The sequence below is a fragment of the Falco punctatus genome (genome assembly GCF_963210335.1).
Source record: "Falco punctatus genome assembly, chromosome: 9".
NCBI classification, from domain to species: Eukaryota; Metazoa; Chordata; class Aves; order Falconiformes; family Falconidae; genus Falco; species Falco punctatus.
In genome coordinates, this window is record NC_137589.1 from 26,622,093 (window position 1) to 26,644,658 (window position 22,566).

The 22,566-nt window shown below is 45.3% G+C and overlaps 1 protein-coding gene across 7 annotated transcripts; it reads right to left on the bottom strand.

Moving 5' to 3' along the window:
- Positions 1–6: 6 nt before the first annotated feature.
- Positions 7–20,708, bottom strand: CYP26A1 (cytochrome P450 family 26 subfamily A member 1). 7 transcript variants are annotated; one of them, XM_080403621.1, is made up of 7 exons: positions 20,510–20,708; positions 20,099–20,323; positions 19,706–19,993; positions 19,444–19,593; positions 18,976–19,110; positions 18,611–18,763; positions 7–18,419 (listed from the first exon to the last, which is right to left on the bottom strand). In XM_080403621.1, exons 1-7 carry the CDS (start codon positions 20,696–20,698, stop codon positions 18,078–18,080), a joined length of 1,482 nt encoding a protein of 493 aa, XP_080259747.1. In that variant the 5' UTR covers positions 20,699–20,708; the 3' UTR covers positions 7–18,077. The 7 variants fall into 7 exon arrangements, with proteins under 7 accessions (XP_080259747.1, XP_080259746.1, XP_080259743.1 ...); XM_080403620.1 differs by having other exon boundaries at positions 20,099–20,708; XM_080403617.1 differs by having other exon boundaries at positions 18,976–19,593; positions 19,706–20,323.
- Positions 20,709–22,566: the final 1,858 nt, after the last annotated feature.

Here is a 22,566-nt window from a genome sequence, read left to right on the forward strand (position 1 = left end):
CAGCTCTACCAGTGAGAATTCATAGTAAATATATCAGAGTGGTTGAGACATATTATGATGGTTTGTTTTGAGAAAATAACGGAATTTCTGGACACAGAAAAAGCCTCTAGCAGAGCACTTGATGCTCTGCTTCGTAAGTGGTTGTTAATTAAGGTAGAGAAGGTAGAAGCTGAGAGTTATGAGGTGGATGAGAATTTGGAGAATTTGGGGGGGGGGGGGGGCAGCAGTGCTGAAAGGAAGAATGTTTGGTCAGAGGTTGTTAGAGGAGAAATTACTACAGTAATTTCTCAACTCTCAGTTCTGTGACCATCTCATTTCATGAGATGACAAAAAGCCAGAGGGTGATGGTGTCCAAAAGAGAATGATCAGAATGGCACACAAGAGAAACAGATAATCTACAATAGCAAAAGCGGGATGAAAAGTAATATGTAAAGTACAAGCTTATATTTAGCAACTAATGATTTAAATTAGACTAAGGGTCTCTTCAGCTGGAAATGACAGAAGGAAGAAAAAAGATCAGGAGGAATTACTTGATCTTGGAAAGACTGAGTTGCCAACATGATAGGGCTGTGAAAAGCCAAAAGTGATCCTGGAATATACGAGGCAAGGCATTTCCAATGGAAATAGTCAAATATTCTTGACACTGGAGAAGGTGGTGTTTGAGCCTCATCTGGAACACTGTTGACATTAGCCCACACTGTAAATTAATCTGTTCAAAACTGAATGACTGAAGAGAAGATTTTCAGCACTGACAGAATCCTGGACAAGAGAATGAAAAGGCTCATGTGGTGCAACAGATGAAGACAGCTAGGAGAGTTCTCTATAAATGAAAGAAAAAACAAATAGCCAAAATGGGAAAATCTTACTTAATTTTAAAACAAAATTACTGCAAGAATAAATAGATATCATGCAGGTCTGAGCAATTTTTTTCTGGATTTCAGAGGAGGTTTTAACTATTAGAAAAGTGTCATTCAAAAAGAGCTTTCCATTAAGAAAGTGGAAGCAAAAACCGTATCTGTTTTTAAGACCAAGTTAGATACATTTTGAGAATGGTTTTTTTGATAAGATTGTAGCTACCTGCAACAGCAGTGTCAAAGAAGGTCTCTTCTAGGCCAGCGCTATGATAGCACATATTGCTTATGATAAAAAGCACTAGCTCTGATACAAAAATTACCACATTGTTGCCAAAATAAAATCATCTGTAAAGTAACACCTGCAAGGTATTGACATATTAATATAGTTTCTCTCAAAATAAAATCTAGAAAAACAATTCATTCTGTCCCCACTTTCTCCCACCACTTACATCAGCAGATACTAAACTTGGCAACAACCACTTCACCAAGCAATAGTAATGGTAGGAATATATTATACAAAATGTTGACCTGGTTATATTGAAAGTTCAGTATATTGCTACTTCCAAAAGAAAACATACCCTAGGATGTGGTGAAGTGTAGAAAGGTCTTTTTACAGTCAGTATGAATATTTTAGTTACCAGTTTTCGTGGCACATGATGATATTATGCTAAGGAGTTATTAGTCTGTAGCGCATGACTTACTACCCAGACCTGCTGTTTTAACTCAGACCTATCACAACTCCTTTTCAGGAGTAAAAGACAATTCTTTTACAATAATTGTTCATTTAAGTAAAGAATACAAAACTGGATTCCCATTTACTACACTGAAATAACATGAACAAACCAAAGGGGGTATGAGAGAACAAGGAATTTATATTTTGCATTGATTCCACCCATAACACAGCTGTTTTCCAGATAACCCTCATATTCCAAACTCTTCTACTACTTGATAAATCACTCAGAAAATTTCAGGTCTATACATATCTTTTATCCAGTGCCTCTTTCCAGGTAGAGATAATAAAGTGGACAATTCAGGCACAGAAATATTGATAGCCGATTAGGAAATCTGAGCATTTCTGCAGTAAGCCATTTCTGCTGCTTCTTGCCTCACTCTTGTCAGTTTTGACTACCATTCTCAGGGCCACAATGAACAAATATGCACTCCAGTGACACCCTATACTGCCATCATATGAAACAACTGAACTAAATCATGGAGAGTAAGACTTGAGCCTTTGGAATATCATCCCTAGGAGCTTAGCTTTCATCCTGTGATGTGTTCTCCTCTCAAAAATCAAACTCATCATTAGAAAAGTTGAGTGTTTGTTATCCAGTGCTAAGGTTGTAGAAGGCAATGTAAAAAGCAGAGCTGAACACATCAACTCCACACTTGTCCAGCCATCTCACCACCATGGTAGCCAAAATGGCATCAAACTCATTCTCAGCCTAATTAAGCTTTCTCCAAAAGACATACAACTTCACCAAAGGTGTAGCCAAGTCCCTCACTTTCAGACGAGCACCCCAGCTCCCACATTAGAACCCTGCCTCCTGGCCAGACCAGTGAATACTTACAGTCTGGCTCTGGCACAATTGATCCAGGCAAAGTCATATTTCACACCCCCCCCCGAGTTGAGCACTCCACCGTGCTGCCAGAGGCTCTGTGGTTAGGAATGCTTTCCCATCAATGGGGAGAAATGTGTCACCCAGTCAAGGTATGACTTAGGTTTCCTGAGTCTTGGATGGCAACTTTCATTAGCAGGCAATTAGATGAAAAGGAGACACCATTTCTATTTTCCTCTTTCAGGTGGCATCCTGAGCATATCTAGCAGAAAGACCCCAACGCATCTAGGGCCCTCAAGACCTGTAGATTATTGATGGGGCAGAAAATACCCTTTTAGACTCCTTATCCATGCTTCAGATTCCTACATGCTATGGCAAAATTTTAAATAGTAACAAAATAAACAAGGATAGGCTCTTTATAGGACTCCTTGGTAAAAAGAAATTTTGGCTAGATACAGCCTGGCTTTTCAAATTCAAAGTGGAGTTTTGCTATCAGCTCAAATGAGGTTGTCTCCCATATTATGCCTTGCTTTTGTACATAATATTGCTTGGCCCCTGTGTTAGAGAATGCCATCTTGACATCATATCATTATCAATTAATTTGATTTGGCTGTTTTAGCAATTTCATATCATATAATTTAATTAGAATAAAATATGTAACAGGGACTGTTTAGGTTTGTTGTTTTGAAAGAGTTTGGTATAATTCAACAAAAAGGTAAAAATAATGCAGAAGTCTACAAATACTGACAAAATCCCAGTTGGGATTCACTTCTAAATGTCCACGTAAAATTGCAGCCCATCAGAAATCAATTTTTTCTTCCATAGTCTTCTATATACTAACATACACCTTCTATCTTTTTGGTAATTCAGCCAGTACCTGAATGTATCAGAATCTAGAGTTCTTAATATATCTGTTCTTTCAACTTTTTTTTATCCAGGCAGTAGGGTAGGGTACTATGACTTTCTGTTGCAGCACATCAGATGGTGTGAACACAGTAGCTGTTACTGCCTTCACCTGAATCCTACCTATTCCTGAAGGATTCAGCAATGAAACAACCGGGTGACAGTCTTTCTCGGTGGAACTAGGCAAGCTTTTGATCTCATTGTGATCTCCAGAAGCTGCTCCTAAAAGCACATGGGATGTGAATGCTCTCTGCAAATTAATTACCCTGCTTTTGAAATGACACAGTTACCTCTTTAGCTTTGATTTGTTCTGCATATGCCTTCTGCATGGTGGAGACACTGGGCAAGGACAAGCTAATGTACAGAAGCTGGTCAGGAGAAAGATGCAATACCATCTGTGTTCCTCAGCCTGCAATTCTCACACAAACAATGTGTTTGGATTAATTACCTTGGCTTCTTGTAGAAACTGTCATTCTGGTGAATAGAAGCCATACACTTCCCAATAACTTAGAAAATAACCACCCTGTTATTCCCTGTGAGGGAAAGGGTAGATGAACGAAAGTGCTTTCTATAAATCTAGCACTGTTAAGTTATCAGGATGCTGAGCAGATACCATAGTCATATAAAAGGAGAGGGGGTGGTTTGTACCTAATATTCCCCAAAGCAAAAAAACTATCCCAAATGAAAAGTAATCCTTAACCAACCTCTCATATACCTATAGGTGCAGGTAGAACACACCATTTGTTTAATATCAACATGAAATTCTTCTATTGAGTAATAAGTCACCCATAACCCTGAACATACCAGTCGATGTCATAAATGGCATATAACAACCAGAATCTTCACCTGGAAAAAAATATATGCCACAAATTACCCACGCCATGCTGACATTTTTCTGTACCTCATTTGCACTTTCAATTCAAAACAATTAGCCAGCTAAACCATTACTAATAAAGCTGCCCAAATACTGTGTATATTATTGGCTGCACAGAAGCTGTGAGAAAACATTCAGTCTTTTGTCTGAAAAACCTGACCCACTGATCTGCTACCATAAAATGATTCTGTTCTAGAATTACCAGCCCAAGTCAGATCCTGTGCCTCCACAGTCAGCAGGCAGAGCAAAGCCTCCCTAGGGTGGAAAGAAGGTGTGTGTAATTCTCCTTACACAGCTCCCCTTACAACAAGCTGATAGTTTGTGTAAGCCTAGGCACCTTCCCCTTCAATGAATCCCATCTATTACTCTTCTCACAATTTAATGGACAGCTGACATTGCTACCAGAATTTTACATTCAAATTAAATATGTGTAAACAGAGTTCTGTTTTTTCTTCCTTTGATTTTTTTTGTGAAGAGGTATGTAAAAGATTAATGGAAATAAAAATTTCACCTTCCCCACAATAAGTCAATGACTCTATTTCTCCACCTGATGAGATGAAAGACTACACAAATCCAAGACAGGTGCTAGTGCCACTGCTCAATGCACTTCTGGAAGGTGCTCAAAGTGACAAGCACAGCAAAAGAACCTACATAAAACATAACAGATTAAAATCTAGCACAGAAAATAAACAGAGCTCTGGACTCAAGCAGCTAATATGGAAGAGCTGCTGGTACAGGTTTGCATACAACAGCATTTTGGGCACTGGCTTGGCCTGTACACCAGCACACCAGGCACTCTTCTTCCTAGTGCCAGGACATTCTGATAACAACTTTGAACAGTTAATAGTGAGGGATATCTGAACAATGCTTAAGACATGGTTCTAGTCACATTACTGTATTGTACACCAATGGCAATAATGCCCACCACCCAATTACACATCTTCATAGCTCTGATGCTTTCCAAGGAGAAAAACACTTCCTGCAGGGACAGAGAGGCAGAGACACATTGAGGTGACAAGTAAGGAATCAGCAACCCCAGGAAGGGAACTCAAGCCCCAGCTGAGCAGTCTGGGACCTACTCACAATATGTGGAAAAGCTCTTTTCTCTGTGGTAAAGAGTGGTGAAAAGGGCACACACATTTGTCAATAGTGCTGCACTCCATGTCAAAGTGGTGCTATAATTGGCACCCAGCAGCCTCCACATAAGGCCACACGGTTAGAAGAAATTGCTAAATTATTTGACTTGTAAACCCAGTTTGAAATGCTAACTGCAGAGTATTTGTCTGAGTGATAAACTCTTTAAGGAGAAACCTTTGATCTCCAGTCAAGTAAAGACCCTTAAAAGTCCTGAAGTCTGGAGTAGCCAGCCCTAAAGATCTTTGTTTGCAGCCATCACTGGAAGAGGGGGAGGGAAAAAGTATTTTGCACAGCGATTGCCCAGAAGTTTGGCTTTGCCTGTAAAGTTGGAAGGTGAAAGGCCGTGCAGCTCCCTTCCTTCCCTGCCCCGCCAAAAAAAAAACCCAAAAAACCCCAAAAGGTTATCCAGCTTTACGGTATAAGGCAGTCCTTAAATTTAAACTAATGACTTGGGCTTAGCAAAAACGACTGTAATCTGCCAAAAAGGTTTATAGACAGAGAATTTTCTTGTTCATGAAAAAACATTTTTAAGATCAAATTTGAAATGGCCCTTGATATCCCTTAAGTACAGCACAAAGCACGTTGCAATTTTTGGTTTCTAGCACTGAAATGGGAAAGAGCTCAATTTGCAAGCTAGTTCTGGTAGAAACACTTACTTTATCACCGAGTTCAGATCAGCAGGGCCAAAGCTTGCACATGAGCTAACCGTCATCCTTCAGCATCACTCAAACTAAAAGCAGCAGCTTGTTGGGCTGCCACTACCGTCCTGCCAGCAGAGTAAGAGGGCAGCTGAACCACATGTGAACTCTGTCCTACCACTGCACAGGCAACCTCCTCGGGAGACAGGCAGGGTTACTAACCTTTTCTGGCTCCTGAGTTTGTTCACAGATAACATTCTTAATTTCCAAAATTCCTTGTGACAGAAAGAACCAGAGTTAAAAAAAAATCTACCAGAAATTGGTAACTGACCAAGTGTCACTGCTCCTACTTCTTCCTGTGTCCTTTCACCACCACCATCCCTTGGACAAAAGTTCACAGCTAACCAGCGATGCCTGTAAACGGCAGATCTTTTTTACTGCTAGCTTTAGCCTCTGCTGAGCTCCCAAATGGGATGGTGTTGCTTGATGGGGTCAACTGTTTACTTAAAACAGGACTGGGATCAAAAGTTCGTTTTCATAGACCATTAAAGGACAATGATATGTTAACAACTTCAGCCACTGCTGCATTCGGCTGGATATGACTCTAGGTGAATGACACCATATGCCAGCCACCCTCTTTCTTACAAGATTTATTTCAAGTACCTTCCCTATACCTGTCAGGGAATATGGAAACAATCGTCTTCCATACCAGTCTAGGTGTACCTGTAGGCAATCTCTGACACATTATCTTCCCCTTAGAGGTCACTGGTGATTCATTACAGCATATTTACAGACGTCCCACCAGCCACTTGGGATTTGTTTCAGTGAATCAGTAACACTCCGTTTTTGACCAGCAAAATCTTAGTCATCTTCCACCTTTTTTGGTAACAAGGAAAACTCTGAGAGACTGAACTGCTTCTGGAGATTAAAGTCAGTGCTTGTGATCCAGACAGAGGGTGAGGGAGAGAAAGAAAAAAAATAATGAGAAAGAGTGAGAATTTAAGTAACTTCCAAGTGTTCAGGTAGCAGAACTGAAAAGTGAGCAACAATTCACGTTGCTTCCAACAGGCAGCCCCTTGAAAAGAGGAAGATAAGAGTGAATTATTTTTGATGTTATTTAGGCTTTTAAATTATTTGACGGTGTTTTTGCCAATTAACCATAAAACCCCCAGTCCAATCAAGAGTTAAGGTAAACATCTACAGAAACACAAATGAAGACTTCCTTGATCAAACAGGCGCTCTCAGAGCATACAACTGACCGACGCGGACACCTCTGCTGAAGGCCCGGCATCTGCCTGTAAAAAAACATATTTTCTTCTGGAACAGTGTGATTTATTTTTTCCCCATAGCATGTTTAAACACTCAAGAGAAAGTAAGGGCGCAGGTCACCACATCCCACCCCCTGCACATGCCACTGGGCGCACAGCTGGCTGCAAGCAGACGTGAGCCCGGCCTGCAGCTTCAGCTCAGCCCCTCCACGCAAGGCAGGCCCTGCCCTGCTCTCCAAACCCCTCTCCAAAGCCAAAGCCTCAGGTTTTTAGTGACACGTCATAAGGCCTTTTCTCAATTTGAGGGTGTTTCTCCCTCTGCAGTATGGCATTTTGACTGTCGCATGAAATCCATCAGAAAATGCCAAGGAATGGTGTAGATCGGTGCTTTGACTGGATGGAAATCAGGAAACTGGGATGAGAGAAGTGGGAAACCCTTGTGCGGTGGGCAGCACCAGCAGAGCTTAAGGGACTTCTGCTATAATCTGTAGGTCACAGCAGCGTCTGGTGGCACCCATTAACTGCTTTCAGCATAACAATGGCTCTTTCTCATCTCTGCCCATCCTCCCTGTCCCAGTTAAATGAGCGATTTCCCAGACAAATAAAGACTGGGGAGAATGCCTTGGCTAGGGGTAGGGGACTGGGGAAGGGAATGCAGGAGGGAGTGGTGGAAGCCTACTCACAGAGGTGGGGAGCCAGGGCCACCCCGAGCACTGCTGTGGGAGATGAGGGGAAAGTCTGCCAGTAGGAAAGCCTGGTACAGGGGAGGGAGGTGTAGGGAGCCTGAGGGACGTGAAACCACATTTACCCTCTGTCCAGGGATCTGCAGGAGGGAAGGGAAGCCACAGCGCGGGGGCAAATATTAGGGATCAGGGACATGCAGGAGGGTAAAGAAGGATGGGAAAGGAGGAAGCAGGGAGGTGGCCCTGGCACCTGCACCAGCTCAGCCTACAGGAGCTACAAAGTGCACAAGTGATCAGTAAACCAGCTGGCCAAGGGCTAGGTTTCTGCTCTCCTCACTTACTGTTTTCCTAGCGTACCTATGTCCTCTCTGTCAGAAGCTGAGCATGCAGGAGGGCAGCCACACTGACCTTCTTCCAAGCTGGTGGCCTGACCCTGCTCCTGCCCTATATCTTCTTTGGCTGCAAGGACAACGTGTCTGATCCAGAAGCTTCTTCTGAAATCCTTGTGCTTCCTCCAGCTTTTGGGAAAAACAAGCAAACAAGGAGCCGCAGCCAGGTGGGACATACACTGTGCTTTAGTGGTGACAGGTCAAACTTCAGTTCCACGGTGTATCTGTGTTTCTTTGCCTAGTGTAGATCATATGAAGATAAAAAAAACATTTTACATATTTCTACCTGACTTTATATAGCTCAATGTATAACTATATTTGCATATAGTGTGGGTAAATATTTCTGTGTCTAACCTGACTGCAGACTTCATGCTGTCAGATAAAGCAAGCAGTCTATTTTAAAGGAATTCAGGAATACAAGACCGGTTTCTAATATCACTATTGTATTTCTGCTGCTTCTGCTGAAAACAACTGTTTCAAACCCACAGCCAGCCACAGTGAAATAGCAGAACCCAGAACTAGGGCTTTGAGAAGTATGAAGTTCAGTATATGAAGAAAGGATAGCAAGACAAAGACTTAATTTGTTGAAGGACATTGGGCCAAATCTTCCTCTATAGCAGTGTTAGTTGTAAGAAAGCAATTATCAAAACAAATCAAAGGAAACCACTTTGAGGCTGCATCACTGTAAGCCAGCTCAAGTACGATAGCTGTAAAGTAAAATAACTCAACAGTGACCTCCTAAGCATCTTTGCCAAGGCAGCCAGCCTGGGGATTGAACCTACTATTTTCTCCTGTAAGAGTTTTGTTTACAGCCCTGCTGTCCTCTTCTTGGGGGTAAGAAACAAACCTCTCTGTAAAGGGTGAGGTTGCACCTTTCTTGAAACAAGGCTGCTGGCCCTACAAAGCTGAGTGCCCGGGCAGCAGGAGAGGAACCCCCCCCAGTACCGCACAGCTGCTTGCACAGCTAGCTGAGCTGTCAGGGGTGAGTCCTGCAGAGGAGGCTGATCTTGGGGCTCTCTTCTAACGCAGAGGGTTTGCTGGGAAGCAGCTGTCAGTGAGAACGCTGTAGCAATGGCACCTCTCTTGCCACCCGGGGGGCAAGGGCTAGGACACATGGTGGTAATCTGGCATGTTCAGAGAAAGTCTCTGATTTAGTAAAGCCAGCTGTGAGTGTTGCCTGGTTTTGTAGAAGATAAGATGTAATGATGCATCCTGCCCATATCTCTCGCACCAATCCTTCCCCTCCTTGCCCCTTTCCTAAACTCACCCCTGTCACACATTCAGAGTCCAACTACAGAGCAGGATCTTTTGGCGTGGGCCACTGCAACAAAAATCCTGTTTTAACAGAAATTGTTCATTGCCATCAATGTACAGGAACTAGAAGACTAATGCACCACTGTACTGTCGCAACCCAGAGAGAACAGAGCACCTTGGGGAAGACAGAGAAAAGCATTTTTGGGAACATTTTGACCATAGACCTTCTCAAATGTAATTCTGGGCTGAAGGGACAAAGCTGATCAGCTCTACAGTCAGAACATTACTGGCAGGCGCTGACTCAGCCTTTCCCAGATATCTCCTTCCCAAACCAGCTGCTCCTTAACTCCCTATTACACACATACAGATGTTTCTGCATGCCGGACAAGCTTGCTTGTACATGCATCTCTGCTCACCCTTTCCACAGGCTGCAGTAGCACGGGAGCTAGCTGAGGGCATGCTCAGAGGAAGAGCACTTGCAGCACAGTTCCCCCCTTTTCCAAGTGCACTCTCTTCAATATGCCCCTTCTTAACATTGCTGTGACTTTCTTTTCCCCTCCATGCTGTAATACTGGTGCTGAATTTTGATGAGACAAAACCAGGTGCAGCCTGTGGTGTTTATTTATTTAGAAGCAAATGCAACATTTTGGTAAATATTTTGGAGTTATCAGAAGAATGCTAGGTCAGCTGCTTCTCTCAGTCCAGAATGAGTTCTTATATTTTTATGTGGTCAATTAAAGGAAATACTTGCCTTGAATCCACAACTGTATTTTTTCTTTTAGATATTCCAGACACTTTTGGTCTTACATTAAGGTTAATGTTAGTTCTTTATATAATTCATACAGTAGCCACAGGCACAAAAAAAAAGGTAATTTCTTAACTGTAGCTTTCCTCTTTTTATGTTTGCAATTTCAATTAACTGTTCTAAATAACTGACAACATGGAATATAAAACATTCCCGCAACAATGTAGGTCTAACAGCAATTACGTTGATTTACTCTGGACCATGTTAAGTTCAGGGAGTAGGATAAAGAGACAAGAGTTTAAAACTTCTTTCACACTGATGTAATAAATTCAGTACATTGCTTTAAAGTTAGGGCAAAATAGCTGGTAACTGAAAGTCAAAAAAACCCTTGTTTTGTTTTCCACTGTGATAGAAAACAATAGATTATGGGAAAGTTCTTCAGAAGGTGATCAGAGGAAAAGTTCACCAGCATCTATCATGGACTGTGTCTCTGTGGCCTGCTGGGATAGGAGGGAGGGACATAAAGGTGTCAGCAGTTGAACTGATACGGTAAATCACAGTAGGGCTAGTAAAGCGCAATGGCAGCCTAGTGTAAATGCCTTCAGACTTCTATTTCTTCTCTGAGGTTGTACTCAGGACACGTCCCCTCTTTGTGACCTTATCTCTAGGGCAGTGGGTTGTGCACTGGTCTCTCTTCTTTAGTTTATGAGGACTAATCCATTTGCAGGTTAATAAAAGGTGAAAAGAACAATCACCAAAGAGCCACCCAAATAAACAAGTGGTACCTTTGAGTGCTTAAGGATTCTCAGTTTTCCTCATCAGCATGCTCAGCATCTCCTCTCTTTCTTCTTGTAAACACTTTGATAAACACATCTGTAAACCGCTGATTAAAAAAAAAAAAAAAGTACTAACATTATGCAAAAGGGGAGAACAATAAGACAATTCCATAAAAAGTGGATGGTTCCACTTCGCAGACTTGTAACTTCTCTGTAAAATGTACTTTTCTTTATATGCCCCTGGGGTTGAAATTTGGAATTTTTCTAGAAATGCTGACTGACAATTAGTGTATTTCAGTGACCAGCATCTCTCAGTCCCGGTTAGAGGAAAGGTTCCCTCAGAAACGTCACAAATCCGAGCCATTTCATACAATGAGCAAAAAGGTCACGACATGCTGTTACTTCAAGCAATCTGTTGATAAGATTAATGAACTTTTCTCTTTAACTACTAGATTTATAATGCATGGGCTAGCTTGCTGCAGTGCTGTAGGCAGCATCATTAACATCAATAATGTATATTTAATATAATAACACCAAAGAGCAAGAGAAGTTGGGACAAGAAGGGTGACACTAGGGTGAAAATCACGTGTGCATTACGCAGCCAGGGCTGTGGTGCAGTCCCAGGGTGGTGATGCTGTCTGCCTCGCTGGTGGTTCCCCTTTGTTTCCCACCCTATCTCCTTCCATTCTTGTCAACCTTAAGGACAACTCACAAAAGAGGAGGCTATTGCCAGGTCAGGGAGCAGTTTCTGACTACTCTGTGGTCCCTAGGCTTCCAAGGGAAGCAGGGCGTTTTATGAGTAGGTGTATGATGTAGACTTGTAAGTAAGAGGCAAAAAAACCCCAACCCTATTCACGCAGGCTGGCACTACTGTAGCTAGCAGTTCCCTCCTTCCTTTCCCACAGGATACAGACAGGTTGATAATTCAGAAGGGCCTGTATATAAAATAAAGGCTATTAAGTAGCACATACCACAGCCCCTTTCTTCTTTCAGTCAACTAAGTCAGCAAGCCAAGAAAACCAAGACCTGCTATATTCCACTGCAAATTCAGATCTAATCCTGAAAAGATGTTTGTTCTGCTGACATTTTACACGGAAAGCAGTGTATTCCTGAGATACAGATATATTAATGTTGGCCCTATACATCTAAAGCAGGAAAAAAAACCAAACAAAAAACTAAGTTGGTGCTTTTCCCTCAAAATAGTGATTCCTGGAGGAAGTGATTTCATTTAAAGCAGCATTAACAAAGATGGCTTAACACAGTCTTGTGTTGACACAGGTAACTGTGTGCCCATGCACATCTCTTCCTTAAACTGTGGCAGCTATACCTAGGCTGCTGCTCAGGACCCAGATCTCCATACTGACCCCAATCTTTTCAGCTTCCAACCACCTCAGAAAGTCACTGGCCTGCCTCCTGCCTGAAAGAGTGCAAATGGGACTGCCTTTTGGTTACTTTTATCTCTGGAGGGATCCTGTGAGGGGCCCTCAGCTCTGGAATTTATGCCACCCTTTGCTAAAAAAAAAAGCCTCCAACAATCTTTGACCTTCTGGGTAAGCTGAGAGGCCCAAATCCAAGGATTTGTTTTGGGAGAGGCATGAGGAAAGTTGGCATTTGTGGGTGTGATAGGAAAGCATGTTGTTAATAGCTGATTTGGTCCTTGGTTTATAATTTTCTCATGTTGTGGCAGTTATCCGATATGGCAGTGTAATCTTAACCTGTGGATACTTAGGCTTTTCTAAATGGTCATAAATTGGGGGAAAAAATGCATTGAAATCAGCCAGTGTATGAATGATTGTGTGTTTATGAAAAAAAATGACCTGGCAAACCAGTACACCATAAGTCACTTCTGCTAAAATTATTCTTCCGACCTTGCAAAATACACAAGTTCTGCATCTGGGGCACTAACAGTATACACAAGTGAAACAGCATTGCTGGGATTGCTAATAAAGGAACAAATAACACTTTAATTAACTGAGAATACTTAATATGTTGCCCTGGCTATGTTGCAACTGAAAGATGAGCTGTAAACACCTATTACAACATCATTATGATGTCCTACTACCAAAGTTCTCTTGACTGTCACCTTTTAAATGTTTTCATCTGAGGTTCTTTAAAAGCTGTCTCTGCTGCTCTTACTGTTTGGATATAAACAGATTTGTTAAATATTTTATTTCTAACCCACCCACGAAGTTACATTATTTTACATAGCTTAATGAAGGCTGCATTATTCATTGAACTTCCCATATAACATTTTTCATAAGACATTATTAAACAAGTGAAGCAAGCCAGTCTAGTAATGAGTCTTCTCTAAACTTGCTGCCAGTTATGTTTCCTTTCTCCTAATTTATCACTCTAATGGTTGCAACTAATTAACTTTTTGAATCTTTGCTGCTAATCTGTATACGTTTTGCATTGCATGCTGGATGTATAACTTGACAGAGAATTCACAATACAAACCACCTGGCAAATAAAACTATCTGGATTAATAAATGCTATCCAAACCTACCCACTCTTTTTATATATAACAGAGAAGACAACTACAAGCAATATAGTACCTTTAAGCCATAAATAAAGTAAGTTGGGGCTGGAACATACCCTACTGAGCAGTATGTCCCCAACACAAGATTTGTAACTGCCTTTTATAATTTCAGAAACATTGCCAAAAGTCAATAGATTGAAGCTTGGTTTACGAGAATGTTCAGACAGACACAGCTTTGTATAGGTTCCTGTAGTTTTGCATAAGATCTTGTTAGACTGTTCTAAGAAAGATAGTATGTAATAATTTTTGGGTAAAGAAATTCTGCAATGGGTTGCTTGCACTTGAGATATTTAATCATATTTGGAACTAGTTGGATTTTCTACTACTACTATTGGAAGTAGTTGGATTTTCAGGGAGCCAAAGCAGTGCAGCTCCCCTTCAGCTTGCACATAAATTTTGAAAATGTATACATTATAAAAATAAATTCTAATGCTTAAAAAAAGAGAGAGATGGATCTAGGGGTCTAATTTTATGCACATTAGTGTTAAATGACCAAGGCATGTTCTTTTATCAGTATCCACCCTGAACACCTCTGCCAATGTGTAGAATTAACAAAACACAGCAGTGTTCTGTTCTCAAAGATTACCAGACATAGATATTTAAAAACTTCCTAACAGCACTTAGGGAAGTACCACTTGAAAGTCAAGGATAGAGTATTCTACATGTTATTAAGTATTTTTCTTGGTACCTCTCCAAAGGTTATTCTAAATCACTGACCAGAATAAAATAAGAAAACATGCAATAGACTGAAATGTGGTAGAACGAAGGACAACCTTTCTGTCAGCCTCTCCTCTTGCAAGGTCCAGGAAAAAACTCCCATAGTAAAGGTAGAAAATAAAATAAAATGTCAGAAAAGTAAAGTGCAAAACCTTAAACATACAAGGCTTTAAATTACACTGTCCCTTCAATAGGTGCTTTTATGAACGAAAAGAAAAAATTCCTTTCCCAGCTACCTGCTAAAAGCAACATGAATGTAGCACGCTCTCATTTCACTAGGGCAAAATAAATAAATCTGAACAAATTATTATTTCCAATGAGTCCTCACCATTCCTTTGCACATTTTTTCTTACTCATATAACCCTTACCAAAATTTGCTATTACCTGTTCTGAAACTCTATTGCCTTTCAATCAGGAATTGATTTATCAAGTAACATTCCTCAATATCAATTTACACCCATGTCATTCTTTAATGTAATTTTTATTCAGGAATTGATAAAACTGAGGATTGTTAAGAACCACACGTTCAGCATCACATAGATACTTCAGGAATTCTGAGTACCAGAGCTGCTGATGGTTGGCAGGAGCTATTATTCACGTGGCTTCAGGAGAAGCACATGTTCCAGCAACCCACCTTACCTTCACAGAAGAACCAGCTTGCTATATACAAATGGTGGCGTTTCACTCCAGCACCAAATCACAGCACCCACTAAACTGTGAGCAATTTTTTTGACAGACCTAATTAAAGCTTTTTCTTTTAAACGACAGGTTAACTAAGAGGAGGAATAGGAAATGCCCCCAAAAGGCCCAGTTACAAAAAGGGAGTGAGTGCTCCTCACCAAATCAGGCCCTTTAACGCGTGTCAGCCTATGAGCCTTGAAGCAAGCAGTCACCGTAGCACAGGGTAAGGCTTGCAAAAGGAGAGCTGGGGCATGGTGCTGGGAACTACTTGACCGCAGCACAGCGGGCTGGAGTGGCCACTTCTCCTGCCTGCATCTCCATCCTCGCCGCAGCACCCCAGCGCTAGCAGCGTTCACCCAGGGAGCCAGAGCGAGAACTGGGGCTGCCCGAAAGACAGCTTTTGGGTAGATGATTTTTCAGCCAGATCAGCTCCTGGATCCAGCACACCAAGAGGGGTAGGGGCCAGGGGTGCAGGAGCTGGGTGAGCCCCCAAAGAGCAGCCACAGTCCGAGCGTGTGCCCACACCAGCCGCTGCTGAGCAGGCAAAGCTGCATAATCACACCAGAGCTCACCTGAAACTGGTCTGCAGCCAGCATCTAAGCTGTCAAAATACAGCTGCGTAGAGGAGATTAGCAGGGGTTGTAAAACCTGCTCAAGAAGTTGGGCAAATATTTTAGCAATTAACCCACACTGAGCTCCATATTACTGCAGCTACCATTTCTTGGAATAGCTTGTTTAAAGCTAGTTCCAAGATGCCTAAATTACACAGCAATGACAGACCGTTTTAACTACAGAGATAAATTGTGCAGGGGCAGTGCCTAACATAGGTTATGTTGTAATGATTTACAACAGCTGAGGATGTGCCCCAAGATGTCCAGACAAAATCAAATTAAGTATATGATTTTTTTTTCTCCCAACATAAAAGCCTTGCAAACTTGACTCAAAAATAAAAAAGGAAACAAAGAAATATGTGTATGACCTCAGACTTACACTGTAAGAGTGATCGTATTCTCCATATTCTCCAGGTAGCACTTAGATTCCCATTCTTTATAAAAACAAAATATAAACTAAATTAATACAAAGGCCATACAAAAACTTCCCACATACAAAACACGTCAATTAAAAATAAACAAAACATTTAAAGAATATCAGCATCTATTTGGATTTGCAGAATGTTGTAATGATAAGGAAGAAAACGTTAATGAGGGATACCAAGACAAGAGTCTTCTTGTTCTCCAGACTTCAGATCACCTCCAAGTCAGGATCAAGGTTTGCAGTTTTCTGCTGCTATATTGTTAATAAACGGATCTTGAACTCAAGATTATTCATCACTTCCCTGAAAAACATAATGGTGCAAGAGGTTTGCATAGTAAAAATAATTTAAGATTTTAAGCATTGCCAAGAAGACTCAGGCACATTCTAAAAAGAATATCTTCTGTATTTTAAGATTACAAAAAATTGAATATGAAAGTCTTGGTAGTTATGCTCATACACAGGTTGTATCTAAGGTTTGACATTAGAAGCTTAGGTATTTAAAATGCTAGCTGGAAACATCAACTATATTACAGAAACCCTCCTAAAAAAAGAGATAATCTAAAACCTCATAGATACTATTAAACACCTGCAGCGATTTTGAGCAACTTAACTCTGTCCTTAATTTTGACCTTGGGAAAACATAATGAAATAGTAACTGATTTCCAGAAACAAACAAAAAAATAAATTAGTCTATATGGTGCTATGTTTGCAACACTGAATTACATTGGTTTACTTTGTAGATGTTTCTAGAGCTAGCCTATGTTGTTTGACTTTTAAGGGAAGACTAATAGGTGTAGTAAGGGGGGCGGGGCAGGGTGGGGGCGGGAAGAGCACAAACCCCCTTATAGTTAAGCCAAAACAGGGGTCATGCCTAGGGCATTTTATCTGCCCTGCTTACACACCCCTGGGGAATTGCATCTCAACAGCTGATTCCCTGTTAATCAATTCACATTAGTGCCTGCCTTTTAGTTTTCACTTTGCTGAATTCCAGGAAAGAAGTTCTTAGCCAAATGCATGCTCTATCTCTGCTCTAGTCAGAGCTGTTGCATTTCAAGAAGTCAGCAGACTTTATTTGCTCTACCAGTTGATAAGAGACACCTTCGTAAGTAAAGATTCATAGCCAGCAGACTCAACACAGAACAAGATCCAGTGGTCTGTTTACACAGGTCAGCAGTAATATTGGAGAGGACGTTTATGGGTTGGTTGTTGGTTTTTTTTCCCCTCAACCTATTTTTCCCTAGCTGCAGAGTAAGACTCACATGACACATTATTCTTGTGCTTCCCTTTACTTTCTTATTTACTAAGGCTGAAGATTATGTGCTTGATAAGGAGACCTGTAGCACTTGCTATGGCTCTGTACTGTTTTCATTGAGCATGTAGGATTTTGCACGGCTCTTGCCACTTACAGGCTAAGACTTAAAACAATTTACTATTCCCAAGTAGGCGAGGCAGGGAAGAGTTATGAGCCTACAAACAGTGAATAGCTCATTCACAAAAGCAGGTCTGACTTTACATCAAAACCTTTTAGATGCACTAGTTAAGCTACTCTCTAGCATAAACACAAATCTTCATACAAAGGATCATAAAAAATAAACTTTATTACAAACTTAAAATTCACACATTAAACAGAAGATCTAGACACAAGTAATACTGAAAACATTCTCAAACAATAACCATTGTAGGTAATTTGGATGAGTAGCTAGTTACTGTTGTTTCAAACGCCTTTAAGAATATTTCTTAAAACATACACCATCGTGAAATGTCTTCAAATGCTTAGCTGGCCAGCTTTCAATAAGACTTTTAAATAGGGGGAAACTTATTTCTATAGAAATAACATTATCTAATTATGAATCAGAGACCCATAATTGTAGTGCTTGAGGAAAAAATACATAACCTTTTGAAATATTTAGAAGACATAAATAACTATTGTACAAGTTTAAATATTTAAAGTCCTTCGTTACTATCAGAAGTTACTATGTACACATTAGATGCTATATAGAAATCCAGCTGGAGGCAAGCGTTGAGGTCTCAGATTTGGCCGCTGAAACCTATGAATTTGGTAGGCAGATTGTCCACCGGGTACACTATGGGGCCCGTTTTCATTGTTGGAGGTCCATTCAGCAGCTGCCAGTCACAGCTCCGAGCCAACTCCACTGTAAATATTTTCAGAAGGACTTTTGCAAACTCTTTGCCAACGCAGCTCCTCAAGCCCCCACCAAAAGGAATGAAACTGAACCTAGAGGAATCCTCTGGAGATGGAGACATGAAGCGATCCGGGTTAAATTCATCCTTGTTGGTAAAGAGATCTGCCACATCGTGGGTATCACAGATACTGTAAATAACATTCCAACCTTTAGGGATCTGGTAACCCTATCAAGAGAACAGAAAGGAGACATGACAAGCCTTGCCACATTAGGTAAGGTGAAGTGTCAGCACAGAACATGTCGGTGTACCCCACCTCCCCGCCGGGCTTCCTGCAGGTCACTCTAAGGCAGACAGGCTACAGGAATGCACTGGTACTTTGTGACTGCTCTGAGGAGCTGAGCCCAAACCCCGCTTACATTTAGCTCAAGGGTCTTGAGTGCAATTCGAAATCCTCCAGGAACAGGTGGGCTCAGCCTGAGGGTCTCTTTGATGACACAGCCAGTGTACTTCAGTTGCTCCAAGACCTCAATGTCTAGCTGCTTCTCTTGGTTAGGACCGCACAGTAACCCCTGGAAAGGAAGATGCCACCACGGCATTTATGGAGCAGGCAGTCAGGGCTCCCAGCATGGCAAAACAGCTGCACTTTGGTGAGGGGCATTTTCCTGCCACCCCCTAAAAGTAAGGCACCGCCTGGGTGAAGGGGAGCCCTGTCTAGGACAGTCTCCTGGAGGTACCTTCCCACTGCCCCCTCCTGAGAAATGGCTCTTGGGATGACACACACCTTCACCTGCAGCTCTTTCCTCACTTTCTGCAGGACATCGTGGTGGAGCCCTAGGAAGGCGATCAGCGACGTGGCAGCACTAGCAGTGGTTTCATGGCCCCCAAACAGCAGCTCTGTGGCAGACTCCTTCAGCTCCTTACACAGAAGACAGAGGAGCGATGAAACAGGTCCGGAACACAGTATTTTTACCATGCCTGCTCCACCACCACAGCGCTGCACATCACTCCCAGACTGGAACAGACAGCCGGGGGCCAGGATGGGGCTGGTGCTCATGCCCCCTGTGGACATGGTTCCCTGTCCAACAGCCCAATTGCACCGTCTGCACCCCAGGGTGCTACACAAGATGGTCTGTTTCACAGGGAGAGAGAGGGAACACTTCCCGCTCTCTCCTTTTGTCCCCAAAAGATAATTGTGCTGCTGAGACAGGGGCTGGGGGAAAGGGAGGGACCTGGCGCTGGAGAACCTCACCTGCATGTTGAGCTGCTCCCCATTGCCCTGTGTGTGCTCCATCAGCAGCTGCAGCGCATCCTTGTAGCCGCCCTCAGGCTCTTTGCAGGCCATCTTGGCACGGATGTTCTCCTCAATCTTGGCATGGATGATGTTGCGCGCCCGCAAGCCCTGTCCAAGCGGCAGGGAGACCAACGTGAGATTCAGGCCGTACGCCGTCCCTCCCATCCATTCCCCACCACCCTGGCTGCAGGGGCGCCCCTCTCCCCCCAGAGGCCTTTACCCGGTAGAGCCCGCTGAAGGGCACGTCGATGGGGAGGGAGAATAGGTTGCGGATCATCTCCTCAAAGGCCTCCACCAGCTGCTGCTCGCCGTCGGGGCTGGCCTGGCAGGGCTGGAAGCCCAGCAGGATCCTCATGGCGATGCGAAACATGAGGCGCTTCACCTCGGGGTACACCAGCAGGCAGGGCCCGGCGGCGCCCAGCCAGCGCGCCAGGCAGGCGCTCACCTCCTCCTGGATGACGGGCACGTAGTGCTGCAGGGCGTCCCGGGAGAAGGCCCGCATGATCACCTGCCCGGGGGGACGGGAGGAGGAGGAGGAGGAGTTAGGGGACACAGGCTCAGCCGCCGCACCCGGGCAGCCGCGCCTGCTCCCCGCCCGCCGTCGGGGCCGTACCTTCTTGCGGTGCTTGTGCTGCCCGTTGTGGAGGTTGGAGAGGCAGCCCGAGCCCAGGATGGTGCGCACCGAGGCGGGCCACTGCACGGACACCAGCCGGTGCTCGCCCAGCAGGATGTGCCGCACGTTCTCCGCGCCCATCACCCGCACCGTGGGCCGCCCGAAGAGGTGAGTCTTGTAGATGAAGCCGTATTTCCTGCGCTTCATCTGCAGGAATTTCCGCCTCTGGACGGGGGAGGGGGGCGGGAAATAATAAAAGAAGTTTTTAAAAGAAGAAGAGGAAGGGGCAGGGAGAGCGGCTCTTTCCCACCTGGGCGCGGGAGCCCAGCGAAGCTGCTGCTCGCCCCCCGCCCCTGCAGCCAGACGAGGGGCCGGGGTCTCCCCGCTTGCCGCCGCATCGCCGCGCCTTACCTGCAGCACCATCTGCAGCGTCTCCCCGAAGAAGGGGAGCCCCATGGTGCCCGGGGGCAGCGGCAGCGGGCAGCTGGGGTCGCGGCCGCTCACGCAGTACAGGTCCCAGAGCTTGACGGCGGCCAGAAAGAGCAGCAGGGGCAGCAGGAAGGTGCACAGCGCGCTGGTGACCAGGGCGGAGAAGCCCATGGCTGGGGAGCGAGTCCAGTCCGGCCCGGCCCCCCCGGAGCTCCGAGTGCACGGGCCGGGCTCGCCGCGGGCCGCCTTTTATACCCTTCCCAGGTTGCTGCCCACCCTACCTTGGTCCGATAAATTAGTTCACCCAAAGTTCATCTTTAATTGCGGATTGCGGCCTGGCTCCTCCCCCCGAAATCTTTAACTATTTGCTTTGCGCGGCGCATCCCGCCCGCCGCAGAGAGCGGCGCAGGGAAAGGTACCGCGGGGCGCCGCGGGCTCGCTCTCCGCTGCATCGCGCTCAGCGAGGGCTGCGGGACGCCGCCGACAGCTGAGGGCCTGGAGCCCGCCACCTCCTCGGATTTATCGCCGCCGCTCGTTAACGATCAGCAGGTTGCGCCGAGAAATGCCCCGCTCCGGTACCCGGGGTCCCGGCTGCCCGCCGACACCTACCCCCGGGGGCGCTCCCCGGCCGGTGCCGACGCGCTCCCGGAGCTCCTTCGCCCGCTGCTGTCGCCGGCCAGGAGCGGCGAGCCAGCAGCCGGAGCTGGGAAAAGCCGGGCCGGTGCCGGGGACCGGACGGCGCGGGCGGTCCCCCGTGGCGGGGGAGCCCGGTAGCCCGCCGGGCAGAGCCGTAGCTGTGCCGCCGCAGCGGCGGAGGAGCGTCCGCTGTCCTCTGGTTCACCTCGAAAGGCCCGGCTTCTATTTCTGCCGGCCGCGGAGGAAGGAGCCCCGGGCAGCCGTCCGTCTCAGCCGCCCGAGGCAGGTTCAAGCGCGGGTCACCGAGGGAAAGGGAGGTGAGGGCGGAAAGGGAACACCGAACCCGCCGCGCTCGGCTCCTCGCCCCGGGGGCCGCTGCCCGCCTTCGCCCGCGACTCGCCGGCATCCCGAGGCCGTCGGGGCTGCCGCGGCCCGGAAGAGGCGCACGGTACCGACCGGGCACCCCGCCTGCAGCCACGGCGCGGAGGGCCGCCCTCCCGGAGCTGGCGGGCAGGCACCGGGGGCGGCTCTCCGGGGAGGAGCGGCGGCTCCGGCCCGAAGGACCGCGGCGGGACCGGGGCTGCGGGGAGGCTGCGCTGGCTGGGGCGACCGCTGGCTCCCGGCACAGGAGGCACCGTCCGGAGGACGCGGCCGCTGGGGAAGGGGCGGCCGGCGGCTGCGGGGCCGCGGGCGGGGGGACGGGGCCGCGGAGCGCTCCCCTACCAATAAACTACCGTGCTCGCTTTTCCTCCCTTTTTCTTTCCGTTTTTTCTTCCTCCCAGAAAAGCTCAATAAACGCTGGAAGTTGTGTGTGTGTTTGTGTAGGGAAGGGGGAGACGTCACTTTTAATTACTATTTTTCTGACAATCAACGCATCACGCGGGACCGTCCCTCCTCTTCCGACGCCTTGCGGGAACGGGGCTGCCCGCTTCCGCAGCCCTTTGCCCGAGCGGGCCCCCCCGGCGGTGCTCCCTCGCCCCTCGGGGTACGGCGGGGCCCGGCCGGCGCGGGCCCGGAGCGGCGGCCGCAGCCTGACCCGGCGCTCTCCCCTCGCCGGGCGCTGACCCGCTTGTGACCTACAACACGGACCGTGACATCTGCGTGAACCCGGCCGGCAACCGCGCCAAGTTCACTGTCTATCAAAATAACGAGATACGGTGGCCTGAGCACCGATAATTGCCACAGGAAGGCTTTATTATCTCCCCAGCTGTGTATTCCCCAGCCACCGGCTCGAAAAGAATCAAATGGTAAAGAGTGAAAGGGATAATTAAAAACAGCTTGGAAGGGGGTCAAGAAATTAACAGCCTAATATGAACAAACTTTGATTACAAGTAACAATTATTACACTTCATTTGTAAATGCTCGTGTTTATCTGCAAACAAAATCAGTTTCAAGTCTTTTTT

Bases quoted from the DNA above. Each gene is read 5' to 3' on its own strand.
- CYP26A1 (XM_080403615.1), bottom strand. From the start codon at position 20,698: ATGGGCTTCTCCGCCCTGGTCACCAGCGCGCTGTGCACCTTCCTGCTG. The intron at 19,594-19,705 runs GTAAAGGCCTCT...CCGCTTGGACAG, and splicing joins CCTTCAGCGGGCTCTACCGG to GGCTTGCGGGCGCGCAACAT. The intron at 18,420-18,610 runs GTAAGCGGGGTT...TTCTCTTGATAG, and splicing joins TCAAGACCCTTGAGCTAAAT to GGTTACCAGATCCCTAAAGG.